The 25037-nt window shown below is 32.4% G+C and overlaps 2 protein-coding genes across 2 annotated transcripts; both read right to left on the bottom strand.

Annotated features, from left to right (window-relative positions):
* Positions 1 to 2507: 2507 nt before the first annotated feature.
* LOC133177289 (solute carrier family 23 member 2-like) lies at positions 2508 to 11039 on the bottom strand. Its single transcript, XM_061312351.1, has 11 exons — positions 10774 to 11039; positions 8731 to 8888; positions 8493 to 8596; positions 7825 to 7898; positions 7404 to 7585; positions 5666 to 5786; positions 5386 to 5530; positions 4915 to 5168; positions 4327 to 4600; positions 3946 to 4041; positions 2508 to 3085 (listed from the first exon to the last, which is right to left on the bottom strand). The coding sequence occupies exons 1-11, from the start codon at positions 10984 to 10986 to the stop codon at positions 2913 to 2915; spliced, it is 1794 nt and encodes a 597-aa protein (XP_061168335.1). The 5' UTR covers positions 10987 to 11039; the 3' UTR covers positions 2508 to 2912.
* Positions 11040 to 14761: 3722 nt separating this feature from the next.
* LOC133177290 (solute carrier family 23 member 2-like) lies at positions 14762 to 23728 on the bottom strand. Its single transcript, XM_061312352.1, has 11 exons — positions 23481 to 23728; positions 22643 to 22800; positions 22452 to 22555; positions 21876 to 21949; positions 21427 to 21608; positions 20997 to 21117; positions 20727 to 20871; positions 17662 to 17915; positions 17052 to 17325; positions 16687 to 16782; positions 14762 to 15177 (listed from the first exon to the last, which is right to left on the bottom strand). The coding sequence occupies exons 1-11, from the start codon at positions 23688 to 23690 to the stop codon at positions 15011 to 15013; spliced, it is 1785 nt and encodes a 594-aa protein (XP_061168336.1). The 5' UTR covers positions 23691 to 23728; the 3' UTR covers positions 14762 to 15010.
* Positions 23729 to 25037: the final 1309 nt, after the last annotated feature.

Below are 25037 nucleotides of genomic sequence, written 5' to 3'. Positions count from 1 at the left end.
TTGGTGCTTGGAAATAAGTGTGCAAAAGATCATAACTTTGTTTTTTAAACAGAATTTTTGATCAGAAGTAGTGTCCAATCCAAGTAACTTCTTTTCTTTTTCTTTGTGTGTCTTTTGATTACCTTATTAATCTGAGGTTGAAAAACGATTTATAAAGATAATCTTTTTTTCATTTCGTGGAACCACGTCTTAGCATTTTCATTAGAAAACAAATATTTTATTCATATACAACTAATATATTAATGTCAATCTATGGTGTATGATTACTTTTCTACTTCTTGGTAAACTGCAAGTTAATCGTTTTCATTCGGCTTTTTGTTTTGGGAGAATTAAGTTTTATTTTTATTTAATGCATAAGAAATTGGATGGACGGCTTTATAAAAGTCAAGCTTTTATTTTGCTTACAGCTAGAACTACATACAATATTTTTTATTATAAAGATAAATAATTTACACACATTTTGAAAGATATTAATAATGTCACTTTGGAATTCGAATGTTTAGATGAGTACGTCCTTAAGTTTCGCTTTGAAGTTAAAGGTCAAAGTAAAGGTCTAAGGAATCATCTCTGGCAAAAGTATTGAAACAAGCATTCTGAGAGTTTTGCATTAGCAATACTAGGTCCCTACCGGCAAGTGTAATCTGGTTCCCGTTAAGAATTGAAAATGCCATAATTCCATCAAAAATCAATGAAGCGGAATGAAATGCAAACTTGATCTTTAGCTAATCAAGGTAAATTCACATACCAAAAATCAGCTCAATATCTGAAAGCGTTTGGAAGAAAATTGCGGAAAACCCCTAAAAATTGAAAAGGTCGTAATTCAGTCAAAAATCAATGAAGCGGAACGAAATGCAAACTTGATCTGTAACTCATCAAGATACATTCACATACCAAAAATCAGCTCAATATCAGCTCAAGTGCGGAAAACCAAGTGGGACAGACTGACAGACAGACATAGGGACAGACAGACAGACAGACGGACGGACAGACAGACAGACAGACGGACGGACAGACTCAGAGGAAACCTATAGTCCCCTCCGGTTTCACCGGTAGGGGACTAATAAGGCAACACAATATTGTTGATTATCTATTTTAGATACAAGAATCCACAGCTAATAGAGGACAAATGATCCACACATTTTTTTTTTTCAAAAAGTATGAAAATAACAGCTAAATATTTGTTTATTGAAGTGCATGTAAAATGAGTAAGTTAAGACGCTCATAATTTCATTTTTCCGACAAAAATGTCTAAATTATATCCTACATGTATTACGGGATTTCAAAATATATAGATTTCTATAAGTGATGGGAGAAAGGAATAAAAATGAACACCAATTTCTTAATATTTCAGAGATTTGATTCATGCATCAAAATAAGTTCAAAAATATACACCAGTCCATGTATCCATTCTTTTTGTTATTTGGTTATATGTGTGAAAGAATGAAAGACCCCCTAAAAAGCCAGTCGATATCATTATGTAAAAAGTATTAGATTTATATTTTTGGCATATTTAAACATTTTTAGTTGAGGCATCCTTATAATAATTTTCGTTTGTTTTAAATCTGTTTAATATATATGCGTACACTATGCACAATAGTATATCCATCTCTTGAATTTTCAAGTCATTTGATAAGACAAACTTAGTGCTGAATGTGATCAGTATAAATAGATTCATTACGCAAAAACATTTCATACATGACGCATTGAGAAATTTATAGACAGATAGATGCACTATTACTGTATAAATTTTAAATTATATAACTTTATGAAGAGTGTTAAAAAATGCTTCCATCGTTAAATATTTCTTAGTAGTATTCATCTGTTTAGATTAATCTGACAAAATAACTTGTTTTACATAATTATATGCTTCCAGTTTAAAGAAATTAATTTTTAGCAGAAAATTATAATCATGGGCACCGCAATGCGGAGCATCCCCTTTAACATTTAACATTTTATTCACTTTATGGCCTCACATGAGGCATACAAGTATAAAAAAAAAATAAATAAATAAATCAACAATGAAAAGGTAACAAATGAACAAAGGATTAACATATATACAATATTAATTTAGAGGTATTGGAAGGAATTTCAAGAGTGAAATAAAGACATTACAATCTTACAAAATTTTGCCAAGCCAATTAAGGTAAATTTATTATCACTGTTAAACAGGTTAGCAAAACTACTGATATTTTTTTCCCTGCAAAGATCTATAATAAATTAAGATGGCATTAGACATCGATCCCGATGCATATTACGTCACTTCCGTTTCGCTCAAGGACAAACTACATGTAATACATACACATACACATAAAGGGGTTACTATTTCACCTCCAACAACGTTGCTAGTGGATAATTATATGAATTTGTTAAACACAAAGGACAGATTGGCTGGGCATTTTTTGAAGATAAAGGATTAATTAAATCTGTCTCTCTACCGTTTTTCATGCATCATACCAAACTGTCCAGATAAGTGAAAATTAAACACAGTCAGTTTTTAAATGACTAGATTTGCTGATGGAATTCTTTATTGATTTGATAAATTCTGCATAAATATTTGATTAGATAGATGGTCCGCGAGCTTAGATATTTCAGAGATACATGTATGTTGTATCTCTGATTTTTCTGGACAGAAAATACATCATCTGTCTATTTGTGTATATTCGATTTCCATTTCACACCAAAGCACAATCATCATTTTATCAGGAGCAAAAGTAGTCTCTATAACTATGAAATATTATAAGTTTTAAAGATATCCTCATTGTGCCGCTATTTGTTTCCGAGAATTAAAAGAAAATGTTGAATTAAGTTTAAACCATTTACTACAAGAATAATTAATAAATTAGTCTGCATAGATATTGCAAACGTCATTTATCTAAATATTGCAAAACTTTAAAGGGTATGACAAGGGTGTTTTAGTTATATTGTGGAGGGATGAAAGGCAACCGTCTAAGTAACTTTGATTCTTTCATTTTTTGCGAAAGGGGGATATCGTATATCGTAATGTCGTAATCAAATTCTTCTCCGTCGTCAGCCTTTTCTCCAATCATCTGTTGCCAAGCTTCTATTCCTCTTTCTTTTAAAGTACCTAAGCGTAAAATATATGAAATATAAATAATGTCAAAAATAATAAGTTGATGGATAAACAGAAATAAGGTTACGTATTACGTCATTGAAAAGTACTTTATCTAGTAAAATAATCATGGTACCGCTTAAAGCGGAGCATCCCCTTTCAAAGAACACATCGATCCCGATGTAAATTTGACTTACGCATGCACTTACTCATCCATCCACTCAAACACTCACAAGCGCGTAAATGTATCCTCCCCTCAAACTTTGTTGCGAAGGAAAATAAAATAACTTATTTATTATACTTTCACGTTAAATACTAAAATCTGATTGGTTTAGACGCATTTAACAATCCATAATGTTACCCTCAGCGTTAGCAGCACACTAGACAACGGGTAACATTACGAAAATGTTACATGCGTTCAAATCATGCGCGTACGGTTCACCGTAGAGTTCTCAAAACGTCAGTTGAACGTTTGAAAGAAACGGAATAAACGACGTCAATAAAAGCTTGCGTCCGATGTAGCTTACTTGAAAACAACAAACGACAGACGAAACATCTTTGCGAGTGCAAACTTTAGATGATAATTTAAATAAAAGGACATTTTGAGTAGCAAACAAACAATAAAGAGGTTGGTAAATCTTTTCCAAATCTTTCTTACTGAGATAAATAGAAGCGGGGAGTTTGAAAGCTTTCTAAGCGTGAACTTAACGACGATCTCCGAATTTTTTTTTATAACATTCGAAATCAATAAGACATTCAGTATAATAAAATAAATAGTGCACGTTTTTTGAGGGTAACAGTTGAAATTGACACCCCAAGGAAAACCATTGTCAACCTCCGCTGAGGGGAGTTCATGGGTGTCATTCTTTCCCTACCTTTGACTGTGTTGTCCAGAAAACAAGCCATAAGACCCCCGCATGAATTAGGATTAACCATAAGCATTTTTATCACGCTGTCACGTGACGGGGATCCTACAAATACAGCATCCAATTATCTACACAGCAATCATGTAATTGATTTTCATATGTATTTGGATAAATTTTATTATTCGGATACATTTTATCATTTTGATAAATTTTATTGGTTAATACAAAAATTGGCTTTATGTCTTGCATACATGACGTTTTAACAAAGCCTCGCCTTGAAAAAAAAAACAAAAACAAAAAAAATAAATAAAAAAATAAAACACATGTTCCACTCACAAACTACATGTAATACAAAATTTAAGCAGGCAGTAAAATGTTAAGCTGCAGAACCTGTTTGAATAGCATCGGGGTTTAACTCCAACCAGTATGGGATCATGAGCCCGAACAAAATGGAGGTTCCAATGATCGCAAGATTTCTGGACGAACTAAGGGAGACAACTGATAAATTGGAGAGAACGACGCCATTAAACATGCCAAACATCACAATCAGCGCTCCGCCTAAGACTGGGTAAGGAATGGATAGAAAAACTGCAGAAACTTTTCCTATAATTCCGAATAAAACATAAATAACACCAACAGCAAGGAAAACGTCTCGACTGGCAACCTGTTAAATAAAGTCAAAGAGAGAGGTTAAATAAAGTCAAAGAGAGAGGACGATATTTATATGCTGCCCATTCCAATAAGATTTTTCAAAAAAAAAATGATAAAAAGCAAAACTATAAATGACAAAGCAACAAAACTTAATTTAAAATTTACTCTCAGTGGAAGCATTGTGTCAAGCTGAGTTTATTAAGATGCAGAAAGACTCTGAGGTTTTTTGCACATGAGTGGGTAGTTGGTACTTTAGTTTCTCTACTATTGGAATATCAATATGTTATAAGTGATCGTTACAAAGGCAATACCCTTTTAACTATATACTTTAGTCACTCCTATTGCTCCAATGTTTCCGCCATATGTGGTTGTGGCGTGTCCACATCCCATAAAGCCTGCTATGAGACTAAAAAACCCTTCCATAGCGATTCCACGATTTACGCTGTGTGAAGGTGGAGGTGGAACATTACTCATTTTTGCGCATGCGTAGTAGTCACCGATAGAGTCGAGAGTTGATGTAATGGTTCCTATTAGGAATCCAGTAAAAACACTTGTGCTAAATGAAATGGGACCAAACTGTCCTATATCAAAAAAAGATTTAAAAAATATATGAATGTTAGTTATATTAATTGAAACCATCAACATCTGTGGGTTTCAATAGTAAGGATTTGTCGAAATCAAATATAACATATATAAAACATGTGTACTAGACCACGATAATAAGGCAAGTAGATGTCTTGTCATAAAAGTTATAATATTTTTCCCAATTTTACAACTAAGAAGTTATTTATATACTACCTGGATAAGGTATGCGAAACCAAGCAGCCTCTCTAATGGCGTTTAATCCGGTATCAGTCCTGGCCAGCTTATCGTCCGGATCAAAAGCTCCTGCTATTGTCATGACGCCGCATACCAACCAACCAATCAAAATTCCTATTAGAATCTGTCAAACCAGAAATGATTTGCTGAATCATCTTTTTTTTTTCAAATGAGTAAGCATGATGAATTTGTTCCAAACAAGAAAACTGATAACCTTTACTGAATGATAGAATCAAGCGTCACTTCAGAGATTTCTTACCGAATAAACTTGGTGCAATGGAAACCAGAGAATGTGAAATCCCTTCTTTCTCGTCCACATTGGTATAGGTGTGTTATGATGACTAAGATACAACGACAAAATCAGGGACACTGCTGTAACCCTATTCCCAAAAGACACATGTTTCTATATTATAAAAATACACAATATAGAATTATTCAAAGAAAAGATAATCGTCATCAACACCAGTCTTTGAGAGATGAATTGTAAAAAAATAAATAGCATAAGATTCTTAATTAGTCCAAAAGATAATTCAAAAGAGATGCATCATACTACTGAGTCCAGAATATGTGCTGATTGACTGATTGATTTTATTTTGCTTTACGTCCCATTCGAGAATTCTTCATTCATATAGAGACGTCATTACCGGTAAAGGGCTTCAGATTTAGACCTACACTCAGCACTCGGCGCCATTGAGCAGTGAGGGTTCTTTATCGTGCCAACGACTACCTTGACACGGAACCTCGGATTTTAAGATCTTATTTGAAAGACCCCTGACTTTCACTTGTATACCGGATGCTTGGGGAAGGAACAGTCACTACCTATGTTTACGTCTTAGGTTTGACGCGGCACGGCGAGTGAGAATCGAACCCGGGCCTCAGAATATGTACCGAGATCAAATATCACACAGATTACAGAAATGGGGGAAATGCTGGAAGTCGGGGCGATGAAGAAGAAATTGAATATGATTCTTTCATCATCTAACAAGCATTATTATTTGCATTCTCTCTGTTTCCTCCCACTATGAACCTGCACTAACAGTTGCGTTTATAGGACTGTAGACGCAACTTGTTCTTCGATAAGTGCAATTCCGTTTCTCACACTCGCACAGTATACAAGCTAATACACTTATATAACGCGTTCAGGAGTATATATACCAAATGTTCTGCAAAAGGAATGAATATTAGTTTTTAATAATATTCTCAGGGAAAAAAAATCAAAATGATTAAAATTGCTGATTTATATCTTAAAAAAAACTTTTTGGTCAATGTATTTAATTGTATAATAAAACTTATTACAAATTGAATAGAACTGCTGTATCTTTATTTTTTTCTGTTCATATATACGCATATTTTGCAAAGAACGATAACTCTTCACGCTAGGGTGTTTCACGTTCAAATGAAACAGAATTTCTGTAATACTAAATCTTTCTTTAAGAACAATTTCAGCTCATAAAATGAATTTTAAGAATTTAAAAAAATGTAGTAAAAAACATTCTTTAGTTAAAATCAATGTAAAACATTCTCTTTTTTCATTATACTGTTAAATTGTTAATTTATCTCAGAGGGTTTCGATGACGTCACAACTGCATTAAAAAAATACGAGAATTTGAAGACGACGCGGTGTGTATCCAGATAACTGTAGTTGAGAAGCAAATACTATACATATTATTTGTAATTTATTGAGATAGGGTTGATTAATCAGGTCTACTCATTTTATTGTCATGTTTTTTTTTTTTTTCTTTACTGGAGACAAGCAACCGTACCCTTATGTAAGCCAGAATTTCCTCTGATACTCTTGACAACATCACAAAATGCAAATATAAGTAATAAACAACGATTATTCAGTGAATATGGCATTATGAATAGCAATAGTTCTGCTGGCATATTTTCCATGCTGTGCTAGCGCGCATCATGGAATATGCCAGCTGAGCAATTCATAACGCTATGTTCACTGAATAACGTTGTTTATTTCTTAAATAATTGACTTTGTTACTCACAGCAGTGCAACACCCCAGTGAACGGAAGCAAATTTGACGCATGCTCTGACGATGAAAATGCAACTCAAAAAGAGAGTGGGGACAATGGTGATTGGTCCTATGAATTTTAGCAGGAGGCTGACTAGACCTGTAGCTCCAATTAGAAATTGAAATGTTCCAGCAGCCACAAGGCTTCCCTGTAACTAAAGGACGAAATAATGTACAGAAACACTCAAACTCAATTGATGCGCATGCCCACAATGATAAATTGATGCGCATGCCCACAATGATAAACCGTGAGGAAATTGAGAGGATTAATTGATTGTTTTCCGAAATATGAAATTGTTATTAATCTGTACAGAATATAAAATGTTAACATGTGTACGAAACCGAAGAAGATTAATATTAATTGTTATTAATAATTAATTAATAGATCACTAACCTCTCGGATATTGTTCAGTATGTATTCTCTATGGTCTATTATGACAGATGTGTTTGCAGTTGTGGAATTGGAATCTGGAATGATCAAAATTATGTTTTAGATTCAGGGCGAAGTAGAAAGCGTCAAATCAACTTACTGTTAATGTAAAAGAAGAATTTGAAATTGATGTTTTAAGCATATATATATATATATATATATATATATATATATATATATATATATATATATATATATATATATATATATATATATATATATATATATATATATGCATATAATTAAAATGACTGGGTGTGATGAATTTTTTCCTCTCAATTTTAAACATTCATAACAAGAATCGAGCAAAATTGATACAAGGTAACAACCTTATGTTTTCCTTTCTGTGTGTGCAAGGGGGTAAGCCTTTATATAAAACATGACACTCTGGTCACTGTATATACATGTAGCTATCGAGCATTTTAGGATTTTTTTTCAATTTTATTCTTCCGTAGCTTATGAAAATGCTAGCTAAAGTTGTCAACTATAGGTTCCCTGTCTATTTCATATACATACTGCAGATATGGAGGTTCGATCACTGATCTAGTAAAAACCAATTCGCCTTTTTGTGTTGAAGACATATTTGATCTAAAATTAATGCATTACTCTTAATTATAAGCTCTAAAGTCTACCAGAGTTTATGTTGTCTGTAAAATCACATCTCGTCTTATCCAGAACCTGCAGAGCTAGTAGGGGAATTAGGTAGTCACTTGCTGCTCCTTGGAATAATGGAAGTCTACAGTGAAAAAAAAAATAAATACGAGTATGTTATCCATAGAAGTGATATTGCCATGCATAAATGTGTTAAACATTGCCATGAAAAATTCTTGCTCATTTAAGTTTTTGATGTTGCGGAGTAAAAGCTGTTACCTTGAACCGATTAGAGTCATAAACACTGTAACAACCCCTGACATCAGAAGTGTAGAACTAAGAAGTGTTGTTTTAATGTCTTCCAGGTGAGTTGCACACGTCACATCAGCAACCAGAAGGGAAATTGCCATATTTCCAGACAGAGAAATTAAAGTGTGCTTGTACAAAATTGAATGAATTTTATTAAATATATATTACATGCATATTTAAATGCAAAAAAGGATTAATAATAAAATATTACATGTAAACATGTTGGAATTTACAGTCTTATCATCTTCACGATGTCAAAGTTTTGTAGTATTTATCTTCTTCACAAACCCTTGACAAGAGTCACTTTAAAAGTCGGGCATATGGTTTCACATGACTTAAGGTTAATTATAAACCAACCAATCAGAATATATCTTTCAAATCCGTCGTTTTCAAGTGGTTCAATGTATGGAGGAGAATCTTAAAAAAATGCCCGATATTTTATTTAAGATAACTAGTAACAAATCCCGCAATATTGACCCTTTCCATTTTAAAGGCAAGTCATATACATGTATGTTTCGAAACTTACCTACAATAAAGGTTCTTTTCTGATTGGTTCTACTACTAGACCGGGAACAAATGAAATAGGAGCTTTCGAATTTTAAATAGCGACTTTTTTCAAGAGTTTGCGTGGAAGAACGATATCACAATATCTTTGCATTGTGAAGATGCAGTCTTATTGGTTTTAATAAGTAAAAGTAGAAAGTAGAAATGATTGCAACATGATCTTTCCAACTAACTAATAATGCATATTCCTTATAAATTCAAGTACATTTGACAAGTATCTAATAACAAAATGTTAGCGTTTTGCAGCTTTTTTATCATATGCAACAGCACACATCCTTTATCTGCCTAGTCTCTGAACAAAAAAAATTACATCTGATTGACCTGATTTCTTTTTAGGACGGTCTAAAATTGGATAAATATTGATTTTATATTGAAGTAAATTGAACTCTTAGCATATGTATGGGATTTTAAAATGAATGATATTTTCCCGTACTTAATATCGCGAAATGACTCTTAAATGTCAAATTGCAAGAACAGTTAGTGCTTTGGCTTTCATATTTCATATGTGTATTCGTCGGGAAAAACGTCCCCATGGGTTTAAATATTTTTGACGTTTTGACCTTGACCTTAGAGTTTGGCCCACTTTAAAAAAAAACCTTAACCTTGGCCATAACGTTTGAACTGTTAGAACAAGGGCGTTCGAATTTCACAGTTATATTCCTTGTTGCAAGACCTTCCTTTTGGAAACCAACAATTTTGACCTTTTGACCTTGTAGTTTGACCTATTTTTGAAAAACTTTGCCATAACTTTTGAACAGTCGGTGCTAGGGCTTTTATTATTTTGCATGTGTATTTCCTATGACAAGGTCTCCCCCTGCGTACCATTAATTTTGACCCTTTGATCACTTGGCCTTGGTGTTTGACCCACTTTTAGGAAACATTAACCTTGACTATAACTTTTGAATGGTTGGTTCTTTTGCTTTCATTTTTACCAGGAATATCCATTGAAACAAGTCCTTTCTTTGGGCGACAACATCTTTGATCATTTAACTTTGGAGTTTGACTTGCATTGAGAAACTTTAACCTTCGTCATAAGCTGCCATACGAGGGCATCAATGTTTCACAAGCACATCTTGTTTTAATTAGGTGTGGTACTTAAGAAAAAACGCTAAGATTAGTTTAATGTAGTTGAACGTTTCAAGGTCTGTGTTAGCTGCAGAACTGTAGCTTTACGGTTTTATATATTAGTCTTTGACTATAACTATCAAAGACTACCGGTAATATATAAAACCATAACGCTACAGTTCTGCAGCTAGGTCTGTGTTTTCTCTTACACTATATAAAGCAAAAAAAAGTGTGCCATTCAGTTAACTGAAAGATGACAAAGTCTTCATAAAGATGACTTAATGGCAGACCTCTGCCATTTGGCCACATTTCCAGACATTTTTTGAACTTCTAGTTTCATTTGTGCTAATTTTGTAATTTTACAAACAAGTAAGCATGCAATACCTGTAGACCACAGAATATTGTCAGGTATACTGGAGGGTGGTCGGCCACTTTGTACAGAAGTTGGTTTTGTCGTTCATCTTTGATCTCTACAACAGCATCTACTTCCCCCAGTCCTGCCTGATTCATTGATTTGTCCGATTCTAATGAATGTGCGTCATTCTTATCATCGTCAGCCATTGTCGAGTTTTTGTTAGTGTCATCTTTCAATCCCATCCTTTTTTGTAAATATTTTTTTTAAAATGCAACAAAACTCTTTCGAAAATAATTTCAAACGAACAACGGAATTTCCTTACGTTCTGATATTGACACCAAATCAACATTCAGATATTTTCCATATTATTGTATTTTAAAGATATGCAATGGCACGAACGATTTCTTTCGATTTTTTATAGCTTGATGGTATGTGCATAAGTACATAAATGCAACAGAATCAAGTTTATACTCGAAATGAAAACCTCTATAAAGTATAAAATTGTTTGGTATGCGTTATCATTCATGCGCCATGTCTGCATTTAATCAACTTCTTGCCCCCCCCCCCCCTTTAACCATTTCAAAATCCTTGATCTCACCAAAATATAATTCTGGGATAGAACATATTATCTACAGGCCCATAGTAAAGCCCCCTACCCACCTTTTTATTTAAGGACAGTCTATAGCTGTACATTTCGTATAGAAATTTTCACTATAGAAGGTGATTTGGCCTCCTCCCTCATATTATTTTGCAGTATGGTAGAAATCTCCCATGAAATTATATTAAAAAGAAAATTTGGTCTAAAAGTAAAAGGCTTCCGAAAATGGGATTTTCGAGTCTGCTCAGTTTTCATTTTTGTTGTTGTTGTTTTTATTACATGTATATAGTAACTTTGTCAAATATTTTTGTAACTCCCCCCCCCCCCACCCACCCCACCACATACCCTTACTTTGAAAATCGTTAGTACGGGCCTGAGTTATAAATACGTGCTTTACTCTCAACACGAAGGAAAGTGAAACTAATTAAATCAAAATACAGGGTGTCCCAGAATATATGATACCATTTCAAGATTCCTTAAAACCTAATGTAATTAATACTGAATTATAACAAATGCATTATAAACATTGCATATGCTGTCCAATTTTATTCACATAATTTGACAGTCATTAAAAAGAAAACAACAAAATGAGTTCACTTTGAAAAATGCTATGGTTTTTAAATGATGCCCTCTAAATGACGTTCTGTGTAATGATAATGTCTAGACATTGCACAGATTTCCTTAACTTGAGACGACAGTGCCTGTCTCGGTAGTAACTTCTTGATTTTCATCAAAGATAAACCTTATATATATGTTAAGGATTCTGGTTTGGGTTTAGCAGCAGTAACCTAAGATTAGGATTAATAATTACAGTTTCATAATGAGGGTAGGTAGCTCTTTTGATAATCCATTTTGATAGAAATTGCAGTTTTTTGCAAAAGTTTGATGTACATTTGTTACGTTGCAGTTTCGTAAGTGTGAGAATTTTTTTGGAATATTTTGTTGCTAAAAAATTATACTTATTCAAATATTTTTAGAGACATATATCAAAGAAATTGGCCTAGGGAAGTGTTTGTGCATGGCATGCATTTCAAACGGTATCATATATTTTGGGACATCCTGTACGTTATAACGAATAAAAAAAATAATTTGTTACAAGGAATTAAATCCGTTTAAATGAATTCTGAAATCACAACAAATTAAAATCGATTAAATTCGACATTTCGTTACATCGTTACATCGAATTCAGATATATTTTTGGCAGGTCCTAAATAGGCGTCCGTATCAAGCATTTCGTTACCTGCAACTAAAATTATTTAGAGATTAAGATTTGAATGTTTACTAGAAAATTTGTCTCAAAAGCCTAATTCTGTATATAGGTTACGATCACCTATTCAGTAATTTACGGTCCTCATCGAAATGTAATTCGTGTAAGTTACGGCCAACGTACTGCAAAACTTTCAAGACGATTTATCTTTTTATTTTCTTTAATTTCTTTAATTTGTCTGGTAAATAACTACGACTGACATAGGGACCACAATGCTATCATGCTTTTTTCTTTATCAGCAAAGAAAATTTGACAAAGTCTGAAACCGTAAGTAAAAAATTCTTTGCGTCAAGTCGGCCGACTTTTTTTTTTTTTTTTGATGACCGTAATATTAACTACAGTCATCAGCTTGTATACGGCGAACATGGCCTTTTTTACCTGCTGGACTTTCCTTTTGTCCTGATAATTAAATAAATGAATAGTACTCGTGAATACTTCAAAGATATTTTAGGGGAAAAGTAACATGTACGTTGAGATCAAGATACACTGAAATTTTTATGTTAATCTAACAAAAGATATGAATCGTGAAATATTCGGGGGGGGGGGGGGGGTTGTAGATGTTTAAATTATATCTTGTTCTCGGAGATTAGTAATTTACAGTTTCGAAAGCATCATATATAATCGTATATTCTTTCCCCCTGAATCTGATTAAGGAAACTACGCAAGGAAATGTATGAATAATGTTACGTATTTGATTTTCTCTGATTATAAATGATTTCTTTTTAAAGTGCACATTTATTTTTTTTTGATAGGTGATGGATGGTTCTGTCTAATAATAATTACTACTGGTGATTCAATAAATCCGCCCGCTGCAATAAATAAAAAAATCTGGAATTCTCTCACTCATATCAATATTTTGAACATCAACTCTTTTTTTTTTTTATTCATTTTTACTTTTTCCTATAAACCTAGGCCTGATCGTACACAAAGTACTGAATAAAATCGTGGGTAAGTGGAACTCATAATTAAAGACACATGAAGAAGTTAGAAAGGTTGGTGTGGGTTATATTTAACACAATTATGTATCTATGTTTTATGAAATCATAAAGGCACAATCTACGGCTACATAAAGCTGGTGCATTCTTGTATATATCACAAAAAAGTGTTTGAAAGTTTATGCTGTGGATCTTAGTAAACAGTTCAATATAGTTTTATTCGGATTTTAAGTGTATTTTAACCTGTTATATTTTTTTTCCTAAAATTAGAATTACCAGCAGAAAATATATAGAGCTGAAATGTACCGTATTTTGATACAGTATACACCTTTTCAAAGTAAATGCGGAGTATAGTTTCATCTTAAATACTTTATTACGTTAGGAACGTACGTAATTTTGATTGTCGAAAAAAAAAACAACTGATTTCTCATCAAAAAGAAGAACATTGCATAAGTGGTGCACATAGTTACAAGGATTGAATGTTAACGTTGAAAACTTCTGACTGTAAGTTTTGCCCATGAACCCTTAACAACTGAGTAAAACAGATCATTAAAGAATTGAAATTCCTGCTTGCATGACCGTATGAACCGGGGGGGGGGGGGGGTACTCCCTCAAATAATTTTTGCCGATATATACATGTAGATTACTATAGAAAACATAGCTACATGTACTATATGCTTGTGCCCCCTCAAGAAAAACGTCTGCTGACCTTTTATTTTGTTTTGGTCAAAACGTCTGATGACTTCCTTTATTTTGTTTTGTTAGTTGGCAGTGCCCCCCAAACTAAATATGTATAGCTGTGCCCCCCCCCCCCCCTGAATTTGCTTTCTATGGGCTTGTGCTTGTACCAGTGATAAAATGTACTTTCACTGTAGTACTGAGTTCTTGCTTCATTTTTTGTTTTGTTTAAAAGATCTCAATTTTTATGCCTCCTAAGATCGATTTTTGGGAGGGGGTCAAATGCCTTTGTTTAGTTTGTTCTTTCATCTCGAAAAATTTAATATTTGGCTTAAACTCGAGATCAGTAGTGGGTCAACTTTTCAGATTTGGCACGCATATTCGAATTTACTCAGATCAAAGATTCTCTGTTTGTGATTTATATATAAGAGGGTCAAATAAATTTGGGTATAACTTTATCTACCCATTTCGGATTGACATTCCTTTAATAATTTAGAACAACCGTATTAACCGTATAAAGAAAAAGAAAACTCAGAAGCTACTGGCTCATTTTGTTTTACTTATTAAACTAACACTTGATGTTCATTCATAATGATACTGAACAAAGCTATCTATTTTATTTTATTCACTTTTATTCAAGTTTTTATATATCAGATTTATTTTAATAATAAGGATTCATCACATTATTTTATATGGTTACATTTGTAGCAAACACGTCGAAGATTTTGCTGCATCCCAAATACAAGTTTTAAACACTGTACAATTATGTAACTTGGGATCTATAACTTTCATTGAGAGGGGATAAAAGGCAAACGTCTGAAAAGCTTTGATTCTTTCAATTTTTTGGGTAGAGGAATGTCGTATATTGTGATGTCATCATCAAATTCTTCTCCATCGTCAGCCTTCTCACCAATCATTCTCTGCCAAGCTTCAATTCCTCTTTCCTTCAAAGTACCTAAGTATATGACAAGGAAATATTTAGCAATGGGAAGTAATATAATTTCTGAACTAAATATGTTTACAAAGAGATTATATACTATAAACTCAATACAAATCAAAGATATAATAGACGTTAGATTCATTAAATCATAACCCACCTCTTTTTTTTTTTTTATCAAATCAGCAATCCCTAAATATTCTATCAGGTGATGCACATAATTGTTATGTTTTTTCCTAAGTTTATATACAATGACGTCAAATTTTCACTTGACAGCTTTGTTAAACAAAAACACGAAAAACAATTTGATTGGCGCAGAACTTTGGATCCGCCAAATAAAAAAGTGCTTAATGTCCCAAGCAAGTTAGATCAAATTTAGTAGAATTTTAGCGATTAAGAAGGACTTGGTCAGTGAGCTCCTCCGTCCCGTTTTAGTCGCTAAAGTATTACTTAAGGTGGAACTCATATCAGAAAAGTCTTTGTCACAGGATTTTCAAACTTTTCAAAATGAGATTAGCACTTGCTTATTTATCAGTTAAAACATATGGCATGTTTCCTTGATATTAAATATAGTACAGCCGGCGCAATTTAGAATGATTATTATTCACTGCAACTATAATTTTCAGCCATTTTTAGGGGTACATGGTCATAAGGAGAATATAGAAAATCACCAAAAATACTTCTTCAAACACATTTCTTTATAGACTCCATTAACTGAAGAATAGTTAGAAATATTATTAAAAATTAAATTCGTTTTTCTTCAATTGACATAAAAGATTAAATCCACATTTCAATAAATACATATATACGCAAATGCGCTCAATATTTCTAAAAGAATTTTTTAGTCCATCTACAACCCTAAATTTGTAAATATTTACCAAAAGTCTTCGTGACAGTGTTTTCAATTCTTCAATATGATGAGGAACATACCCAAATGATTACGAAAAATGATTAAGATATAAACCTTTCCCCTCAAACTAATGAGAGAGATTTTTTTTTTATCAATATTAGTCATGTTGACCTTTTTCCACTTACACAGGATTTCATGATTAAATGAATGTTTTAGGGTTACTTTCAGATTTACAATATGAATATTTATCAAAAAATGAAATTTCTATTTCAAAAATTAATATTTAGCGAATTGTTATTATTATACACAAACCAATTAAAATTCCAAATGAATAATTAAGAATTAATTATGAAAATGAATACATTTCATTTTATAATAGACATCATAAACATTAAACGCAATTTTTAATAGATTTAAAACTCAGATGATATATCATCAAGATATTGTACTATTTAAAAGTCGATTGAAGATTTCCTAGCAACTTTACATTCCTTCAAAATAGCTGCATGTCATTCATTTATCACAGTTGTGTATTTTCTTTAGCTGAGACATGCAGTCCTGCATTCGTTCACTTAACTATGACGTCATACGACGTAGGTTCTACGTTAATAGGATCTAACTATTACTTAAAGTTCCCTAAAATTATATTGCTTTGTTTTCTAACTGCTCTTCAATACCTCTGACTGTGTTGTCCAGAAAACAAGCTGTAATACCACCACATAAATTAGGATTAACCATAAGCATCCTTATTACACTGTCAGCTGACGGGGATCCTAAAAATATATTTTCATATTCTTTGTACAGAAAAAAGTGATTTTTATTGAATTTATATTTTAGTAAGAATTTGCACATTAACTGTTTGGCATTAATTAGCTTTAAATATTGATTTTATTCGCTTCAAATTTATGCAATCTTCAGAACTAAGGACACATGTATCATATTTGTTTTATCCAAAAAAAAAACAACAAAAAAAAAAACAAACAAACAAACAAACAAACAAACAAAAACAAACAAACAAACAAATTATTGTCATGCAATAAACCTGTTTGAATAGCATCGGGATTTGTCTCCAACCAGTAAGGAATCATGAGCCCGAACAAAATGGAAGTTCCAATAATGGCAAGATTTCTGGACGAACTAAGGGAGACAACTTGTAGATTAGACAAGACGACACCATTAAACATTCCAAACATCACAATCAGCGCTCCGCCCAGGACTGGGTAAGGAATGGTCAGAAAAATCGCCGAGATTTTTCCAATTAGTCCAAAAATAATGTATATAAAACCAACAGTAACGAAAACGTCTCGACTAGCCACCTGTTTGATTAAAAAAAAATAAACATAAAAAAGACATTTGAAGCATTTTAGGATTTGGAGCATTTTTTTAATAAGCCAGTCAGAGAAAGGTATTTTACGGAAGCCGGTTGGTGCCAGGTAGAAAAAATATTTTATCTGACGACCGCCAAATAATTATCTGGCGACCGCCACATAAATAACTTTTTCTCCGTAGTATTTGGATTATTTATTTACATGTATTTATTTATTTTCTTTTTTCTTTCGTCTTTCCGAAATAAACTTACAAAAAGCACATCAATGAAGACTTTTGTAGCTTCTACAAAAAATAAATTTACAAGCACATTCAACTCATCATACCTTAGTTACTCCTATTGCTCCAATGTTTCCTCCAAAGGTAGTTGTGGCATGTCCACATCCCAAGAATCCCGCTATAAGACTACATAGTCCTTCTATAAGGATCCCACGGTTTACACTGTGCGTAGGGGGTGGGGGCACATTGCACATTTTTGCGCATGCGTAATAATCGCCAATGGAATCGAGTATTGATACTATGGTCCCTATCATAAATCCCGCAAAAACACTTGTGCTGAATGACAGGGGACCAAACTGTCCTACATTTATAAACAAAATGAATAAATCATATGAAATCGAAACAATAATAAAATAAAATAGTCAAAATCATTTGTCTTGAAAGAAAAACGTGTATAAGTAAACGGGGTAATAAATTTAAGCTAACTGTTAATTCATATGATAAGAATGTAAACTTGAAAGAAATTCACATTTTGCAGTGAACTTCTTGCACTGCAAGTAGCTTACGTATTTATAACACGTGAAAACTCACATCAAAACATGTCCTGAAATTAATTCGAAATAATGTTCATTTAGTATTTGCAATATTTCATGTCATTGACATTGCTTATAAAGTTTGCCATCGTAGTACAGCATGTATGAATGCAACATTGGTGAAAAAGTAATATAATTTCAAATACTACTTTTAAATTTCCTATTTTAAATATATTTCAAAAATGTTTTTTTTTTTATTTGGAGGGGGGGATTTAAATACTATTGATTGATTAATTATTTCTTTGTTATTTTAAAATTCCGACTTTGTTTTTTCATTGCTGAATTACATAATTTAGGTAAATTACAATGTAAATTTATCTGTAACGTCAAATTGAACAAATTGAAGTTTAGATTTCTTCATATTTGGAATATTCAATAAATCGAAAGTGACATGATTGTATTTTGCGATGCTCTTCTTAATTTTAAGAAATGTTTGATGGAAAACCAGCAATTTATCTACACTATCACTATTAAATCTCTATACTACATGCATTTGCCTAGAAGTCAGAGAGAACAATGCGTGAAATACATATTATCCGTGGATAAGAATTATATACAATCGGCATACTATCGGCAATACATTACGATCGACACGGCATTTTTTTTTTATAAAACCAGACGTTCAGATTTGCACAATTTTACATGCCTGCATCTGAGCTCAAATACATGGATTTATTTTATTATTGTGTATTTTGTTTTAAAACGAAATTATTGGAAGCAAAACAACTATTTGAAGCATTTACAAATTTTGAAATGTGTTTTATATAATACGAAGAATATAAACGCTAAATGTTTTTGTTTTTTTTCCAAGAACAGTAACTCTATTTCTTGTTTCCCCAGAAAGGGGAAATTCAATTCATCACCATGCTTTCTAATTAGTAAAAGGCGGCGGATTTTCGAGAATTAACTGTATACATATATGTGCGAATTTAATTCCAATTCTGCAGGTAAGTATCCCTTATCTTCATGAGTTTTGTATGTAGTGACAAAAGAAATGTATACAGGAATAATAGTAAATTTTAGAAACAAATGTTTTGTTGCTTTCTAGAAAAGTTGAAAAACATCAGGAACGAAGATTGACTCAATTTTTAAAGTGCTTTTGATGTCATTATTGGTAAGTTGAGGATAAAGTTTTTCACTTGCTTATTATATTATTGTATACCTAAGGTTATCTGACGGTTGTGAAAAAACTGAAATACATTTGTTACATTTTGGCATCAGCATGCCCACTTTGTCCCCCCCCCCCCCCTTCCCCCCAAAAAGACTTTGTTGTTAAGATTGTCCCGAAAAATCCTCTTCGTAGTTGTCTTTACTACATCTATTCGCCAGAAACAAATAAAGTCATCATTCATTTGATACAAGAACTACGCACGGTAACTCTCGATTCCCGCCTACATTTTACACCCATTTAATTTAATACTTATGGCAATTTGGTCGTAAAATCTTTCTTGGATGCAAAGAACAGTTCAATGATATTTGACTGATAATTTTAATTCCAGTTTTAAATAGTTAATTACCCCTAATTCCAGCTCTTTAAATAAGGGGGTAGACGGTATTTTTCATTGAAATCGGGCTTTATAGCATCACCACATTTTAAAATATTCTTGGATATGAATAAATGTTCCTTAAATCTTTTCTTATGTTTTACTCATATAAAATTAAGCATATATAATTAAAAGGTTGCAATGTTTTAGTTGTAACCCCCTTTGAAATTGGTGAACAAATAAGCATTTTTCTTGTTTTTGTCTATAAACATATTAAGGCGATTCGAGAAAAAAAAAAAAAACTTTAAAATACAACCATGTGTTTTTCAAAATACTGTTCTTGATTATGCAGACTTAAAACATGATATATAATTTTACTGACTTTATCAGAAAAAAACAATGGTGGAGAAGAGAAGCTGGAAAGAAGTAGGTTGGCTGACGACAATATTCTGAAATTCACAGTGATACACCTATACCTTACGTAGTCTCCTAGTTTAAATTAAGGTAGTAACCTCAAGAAATTCAGATTCGAAATATACGAATATTATGAGGAACGCATGAAATCCCCTCCTTTAAGAAGAGAAGTGATATTATGCTGAAAATATATAGAAATGTTAAATGTTTTGATTTACGAGATATCAATATTTCACGCATTAGAAATATTTTTTTCTGTATTACCAATTACTCAGTCGCACACATACGATTTAACTTTTTTCTGGTAAATAATTGATTTTTTTTTTAAAATTATTTTAATAGTATTAGAACTGCTGTAGCTGATTGTTCTTGCACAAACTAAGTATGATATCACTTTATATACATATTCTTCCTAATTGTTATCATATATTGTGATGTGCTTGATTGTTGTAACGTTCCCACATAAAACACATATTAACATACAATTCAGACTAGCGATAACTTTAAATGGTACGCAATTGGATTATTTAGTAATTTTCAGAAGAAAAACAGGAGGAAACGCGATGTCCCTGTTGTGACGTGAATGACGTCAGAAGCAAAATATGCAGCTTGAAACGTTTATCCATATTTGACGACAGAAGAAAACCCGCAAGCTAACTAAAGGAAATATCGGCTGTTTACCCGGGTAAGGAATGCGGAACCACGCAGATTTTCTGACTGCTTCCAATCCGGTATCAGTTCTCGCCAGTTTATCGTCTGGATCAAAAGCTCCCACCGCTGTCATGATGCCACATACCAACCAACCAACCAAAATCCCAAAAAGAATCTGTTGGAAGACTACTTTATGAATAATCTATGTATTTTCACAAATATTGTGGGATATTTTTTCAGAGTTTACTTTTAAAATATTTTAAGGAAAAAGAATCAAACTAAATAACAAAAGGTTCTTACAGAATAAACTTGATGCAATGGAAACCAGAAAATGTGAAATCCCTTCTTTCTCGTCCACATTGGTATCGGTGTTTTGTGATGGCTGAGATACAAGGATAAAATCAGGGAGACCGCAGTTACCCTATGTCATAGAAAGACAGTGTTATACAGAAAAACCTGCAGTTGTTTTGAAAATAGTAACAACAAAAGATTATTAGTTTCATTTATTAGATGAAATAAAATACTTACATGTAGCTTGTGTTTTTAAACTGTCAATTCATTATTAAGATTTCTTCATAAGAAAACATTTTTGTTTCATCCAAATAATGAAAAAATAGACTTTGTGAAATAAAAAAATAATTTATAGCCCGGAAAGTGCTTAAAGAGATTGAATATTTTCAAAGAATCAAGATTTATTTTGTGATGAAGAGTAATTTTCTTGATAACTTACAACAGTGCAACACCCCAATGTACTGAAGCAAATTTGACGCATGCTCTGACGATAAAGACGCAGCTTAAAAAGAGAGTTGGAACGATAGTGATTGGTCCTATGAATTTCAGAAGGAGGCTGACTAGACCTGTTGCTCCAATGAGAAATTGACAAGTTCCAGCGGCCACGAGGCTTCCTTGTAACTGAAATTCAGCAATAGTTTGGGTATTTCTATTTTAAATACATAGTATATATACTTACACTACTATGATAAATAAAATCATATACACACGACGTGTGTACTGCTGCAAAAATAGGAGTAATATATTTCAAGCTACTTGAATCATCCACTATCATTTAAAAAAAGAAAAAAAAAAAACTTGTCTCATTTTAAACCGTTTGATCTGGAATGCCTGACAGACATCACGGTGATTAATGTCTTCTGATCAATGATATACATTGATACTTACATCTTGGATGTTGCTTAAAATGTATTCTCTGTGGTTTGCTGGAATTGTAGTGTTAACAATTGTGGAGTTTGATTCTGAAATTATCCCAAAAGTCTTAATTCAAGATTTTACCATTATTCAAACTCGGAACTATACAAGAAAAAACGTAATTTTATAAATATATATAAAAAAAATTAAAATACAAATTTTAGTTAGATTTTGAATTTTAAAGAACATGTTCAGTTCTGTAAAATATATGTTAGGTTTATGTTTTCCTATAGAAATGTAACAAAATGACTTTCCTTCAGGAAAGTTAACTTTTCATAGCCAGGGTGTTTGTTATGCGTATGATTTATCAAAGATGCTACATAAAACAGTCCCCCCCCCCGGAGGGGGGGGTTATCAACAGAATTTTTTCATATATAATAAACTGATAGTTTTTAGAAAGGAATTTAATATAGAACTGTTTCGTATTGGGACAACATCAGGACAATTAATTTATCAGTTGTTACATATTTAAAAGAATATACATGTATGTTGAAAACAAGAAGTAACAAATACTTAAGAAAAGTTTCTGATCAGATCTTAAAATTTTACCCGAATATAATTCGTCATTTAAATTGCATCTCGTTTTATCCAGTACTTGCAAAGCCAGCAGAGGAATAAGGAAATCTCCCGCTGCTCCTTGAAATAGAGGAAGTCTAAGGAACAAATAAGTATTCATTAAAATATTGATTCATGAATATTACATTAACACTTTAAAGTTACATGGCCAAAAAAAAAATTACCGTGATCCTATGAGACTCATTAATAATGTACAGACGCCCGACATCAGAAGTGTAGAACTTAGAAGAGTTGTTTTAATGTCTTCCAGGTGAGTTGCGCATGTCACATCAGCGACCAGTAGTGAAATTGCCATATTTGCAGACAGGGAAATCAAAGTGTGCTTGAAAAAATTTTAAATTTTTTTTTTTTGATAATCATGATAATAGTACAGTGAAACCTGCCTTATCCAACATTCACTGGACAGGGTGTCACAGTATTAAGAACATAGAAAACAGGAAAATGGTAGGGGATTTGAATAAGGGTCGGAATTATCGGTGAAACAGTTTTAACAGATGTCGGTTAAACAGATTTCAATGTATTTATTTTTTTTTTCTAAAACATGTTTCAATTCCAATAATACGGGACTGAACATTTCGGATATTGTGACTAAAAGGGACGTATTACATGTAGGAATTACACCAGCCGCTGAACACAATCAGGCTTACGTGTTGAGTTATATGTGCGTCAGAATTGTTAAAACGCAAAATGTAAAAAAGATGCAAAATGTAATAAACTGAGATTATTACCTTTGCTTGATTACATTTTGCGTCGATATAAACGCAGAATGTAATAACACAAAATGTAGTAACATACTTTTTGGATTATTTCACTTAACGTTATTTAACATTGCTTACGTTGCAAATGCAGTTTTCAATGTTGCTTTTCTATTTTAACGAAACGATTTAAATTTGAATAATTATTCAATCATCGGCCCCGTTATTGGAATTTTATTACATGCAAGAACCCTGCAAAACTCATATTTTGTCATTTTGATTACAATTTGAAATACGTATACAATACCTGTAGACCACAGAAGATTGTTAAGTATATCGGGGGATGGTCGGAAACCTTGTACAGAAGTTGGTTCTGTCGTTCATCTTTGATCTCAACTACGGCATCGCCTTTCTGCAGTCTAGATTCATTCATTAATTTATCCGAGTCTAAAGAATGTTCATAACCAGAGTCCACTCCATTGTTTCTAGATTTGGCTTCTTCATCTTTTAATACCATTTTTTTTTTCAACTTTAAAGCAAGAAGGCACTCTTCTTTTTGCAAGTGAGTAACGACACGCAAAATGACCGGATAAATACGTAGAAAGATAATAGAAGGCGGCCAGTTTGAGTATACATCTAATGACATGCAGTTGCACGAATGTTTGCCCCCGTTACAATATGAATTAAAATGAATTTTTTTTATTAAATCATGTTACCAGTCCCTGTCACACCTATTTACTCATGCCGGCATACTTATATCATTGAATATGCCGGTATACTTAATGGAAAGATACCCTGCTGAAAACTGGTTGTACATTAATTAGAATGCAGTTTGCAGTTCATTGATAAATACCGTAATCTTAGACAGAAATAAATTCAGGTAGCTTTATATATTTGACACAGGAGACGACCTACGACGTAAGTTTCCTAACTGTATATCGAACACTTTGAATATGCAAGGACATGCGGTTACAAAGCAATTGGTTGTCATGTAAACAAGTTCGTTTTATTTTGATTTCTTCGTTCTTGTAGCGATATGTGTGTCAAATAGTGTCAAATAAGACAGTTGTCATAATAGCGATAAAGGATAAAATAAGGAAGAATTTTTCCCTTTCGACTGTTTCGAGGAAGAGAGAAGTGGTGGGGATAAGGGGTGGGTTCGGGGTAGATACTTGTACTACCATGCAGTCAAGTTCAGGTTATTTATTTTCTTTCCAGTGCTGGACAGGCTATTTATTTTCAACTGTGCGCATGTTAACCAAATGATTTAAAGAAAAGTCCTTATATTCTTATATCGTCCAGTCATATTCATTGTATTAAACGCTCAATACAGTAAGATTTTGAAATCATATCCTGACATCAGAGGCTGCAATAAATCCTCAGGTTTTAGATCATTTTATCTTTCCACTGGATTTCAGGAAAGAAAAGCTTACTGAATGCAAATACGCATTCAAAAATGCATTCTGCAAATAAGTTTACTAAATGCATATATATATATATATATATATATATATATATATATATATATATATATATATATATATATATATATATATATATATATATATATATATATATATATATATATATATATATATATATTCCTTTTGAAACCAACTTCTTTATAATGCTGCCATATTCTTGACTTCAAGAGGACAAACGTTTCGTTGAAATGAGGCTAGTTTTGGAAGATGCATTATCCTTCTTGAAATGATCTTGGTTTTCAGAGATAAAGGTTTACTTTACCGCTATTAAAATATATCGTAATTTTGAAAAACCCTAAACTCAGTTGAAAGATTGCAAGAATATGGAGGAAAATGGAACAAAAAAGAAAAGAATTCTTTTCTCAAACGTTCGTTGTAAA

This window comes from Saccostrea echinata, unplaced genomic scaffold (assembly GCF_033153115.1).
Source record: "Saccostrea echinata isolate AGI-Se365-2 ecotype Australia unplaced genomic scaffold, CSIRO_AGI_Sech_v1 ptg000117l, whole genome shotgun sequence".
NCBI classification, from domain to species: domain Eukaryota; kingdom Metazoa; phylum Mollusca; class Bivalvia; order Ostreida; family Ostreidae; genus Saccostrea; species Saccostrea echinata.
The sequence above is the reverse complement of the archived record's forward strand: the minus strand, read 5'-3'. Positions and strand labels throughout refer to the sequence as shown.

Excerpts from the sequence above, each read along its gene's own strand:
- LOC133177290 (XM_061312352.1), bottom strand. The coding sequence starts at position 23,690 with ATGGTATTAAAAGATGAAGAAGCCAAATCTAGAAACAATGGAGTGGAC. Across the intron at positions 21,950-22,451 it reads AAATGACGAATTATATTCGG|AATCAAACTCCACAATTGTT; the intron begins GTAAAATTTTAA and ends GGATAATTTCAG. Across the intron at positions 16,783-17,051 it reads TCCCGATGCTATTCAAACAG|GATCCCCGTCAGCTGACAGT; the intron begins GTTTATTGCATG and ends ATATATTTTTAG.
- LOC133177289 (XM_061312351.1), bottom strand. The coding sequence starts at position 10,986 with ATGGGATTGAAAGATGACACTAACAAAAACTCGACAATGGCTGACGAT. Across the intron at positions 8,597-8,730 it reads ATGACTCTAATCGGTTCAAG|ACTTCCATTATTCCAAGGAG; the intron begins GTAACAGCTTTT and ends TTTTCACTGTAG. Across the intron at positions 7,586-7,824 it reads TACTGAACAATATCCGAGAG|TTACAGGGAAGCCTTGTGGC; the intron begins GTTAGTGATCTA and ends TTCGTCCTTTAG.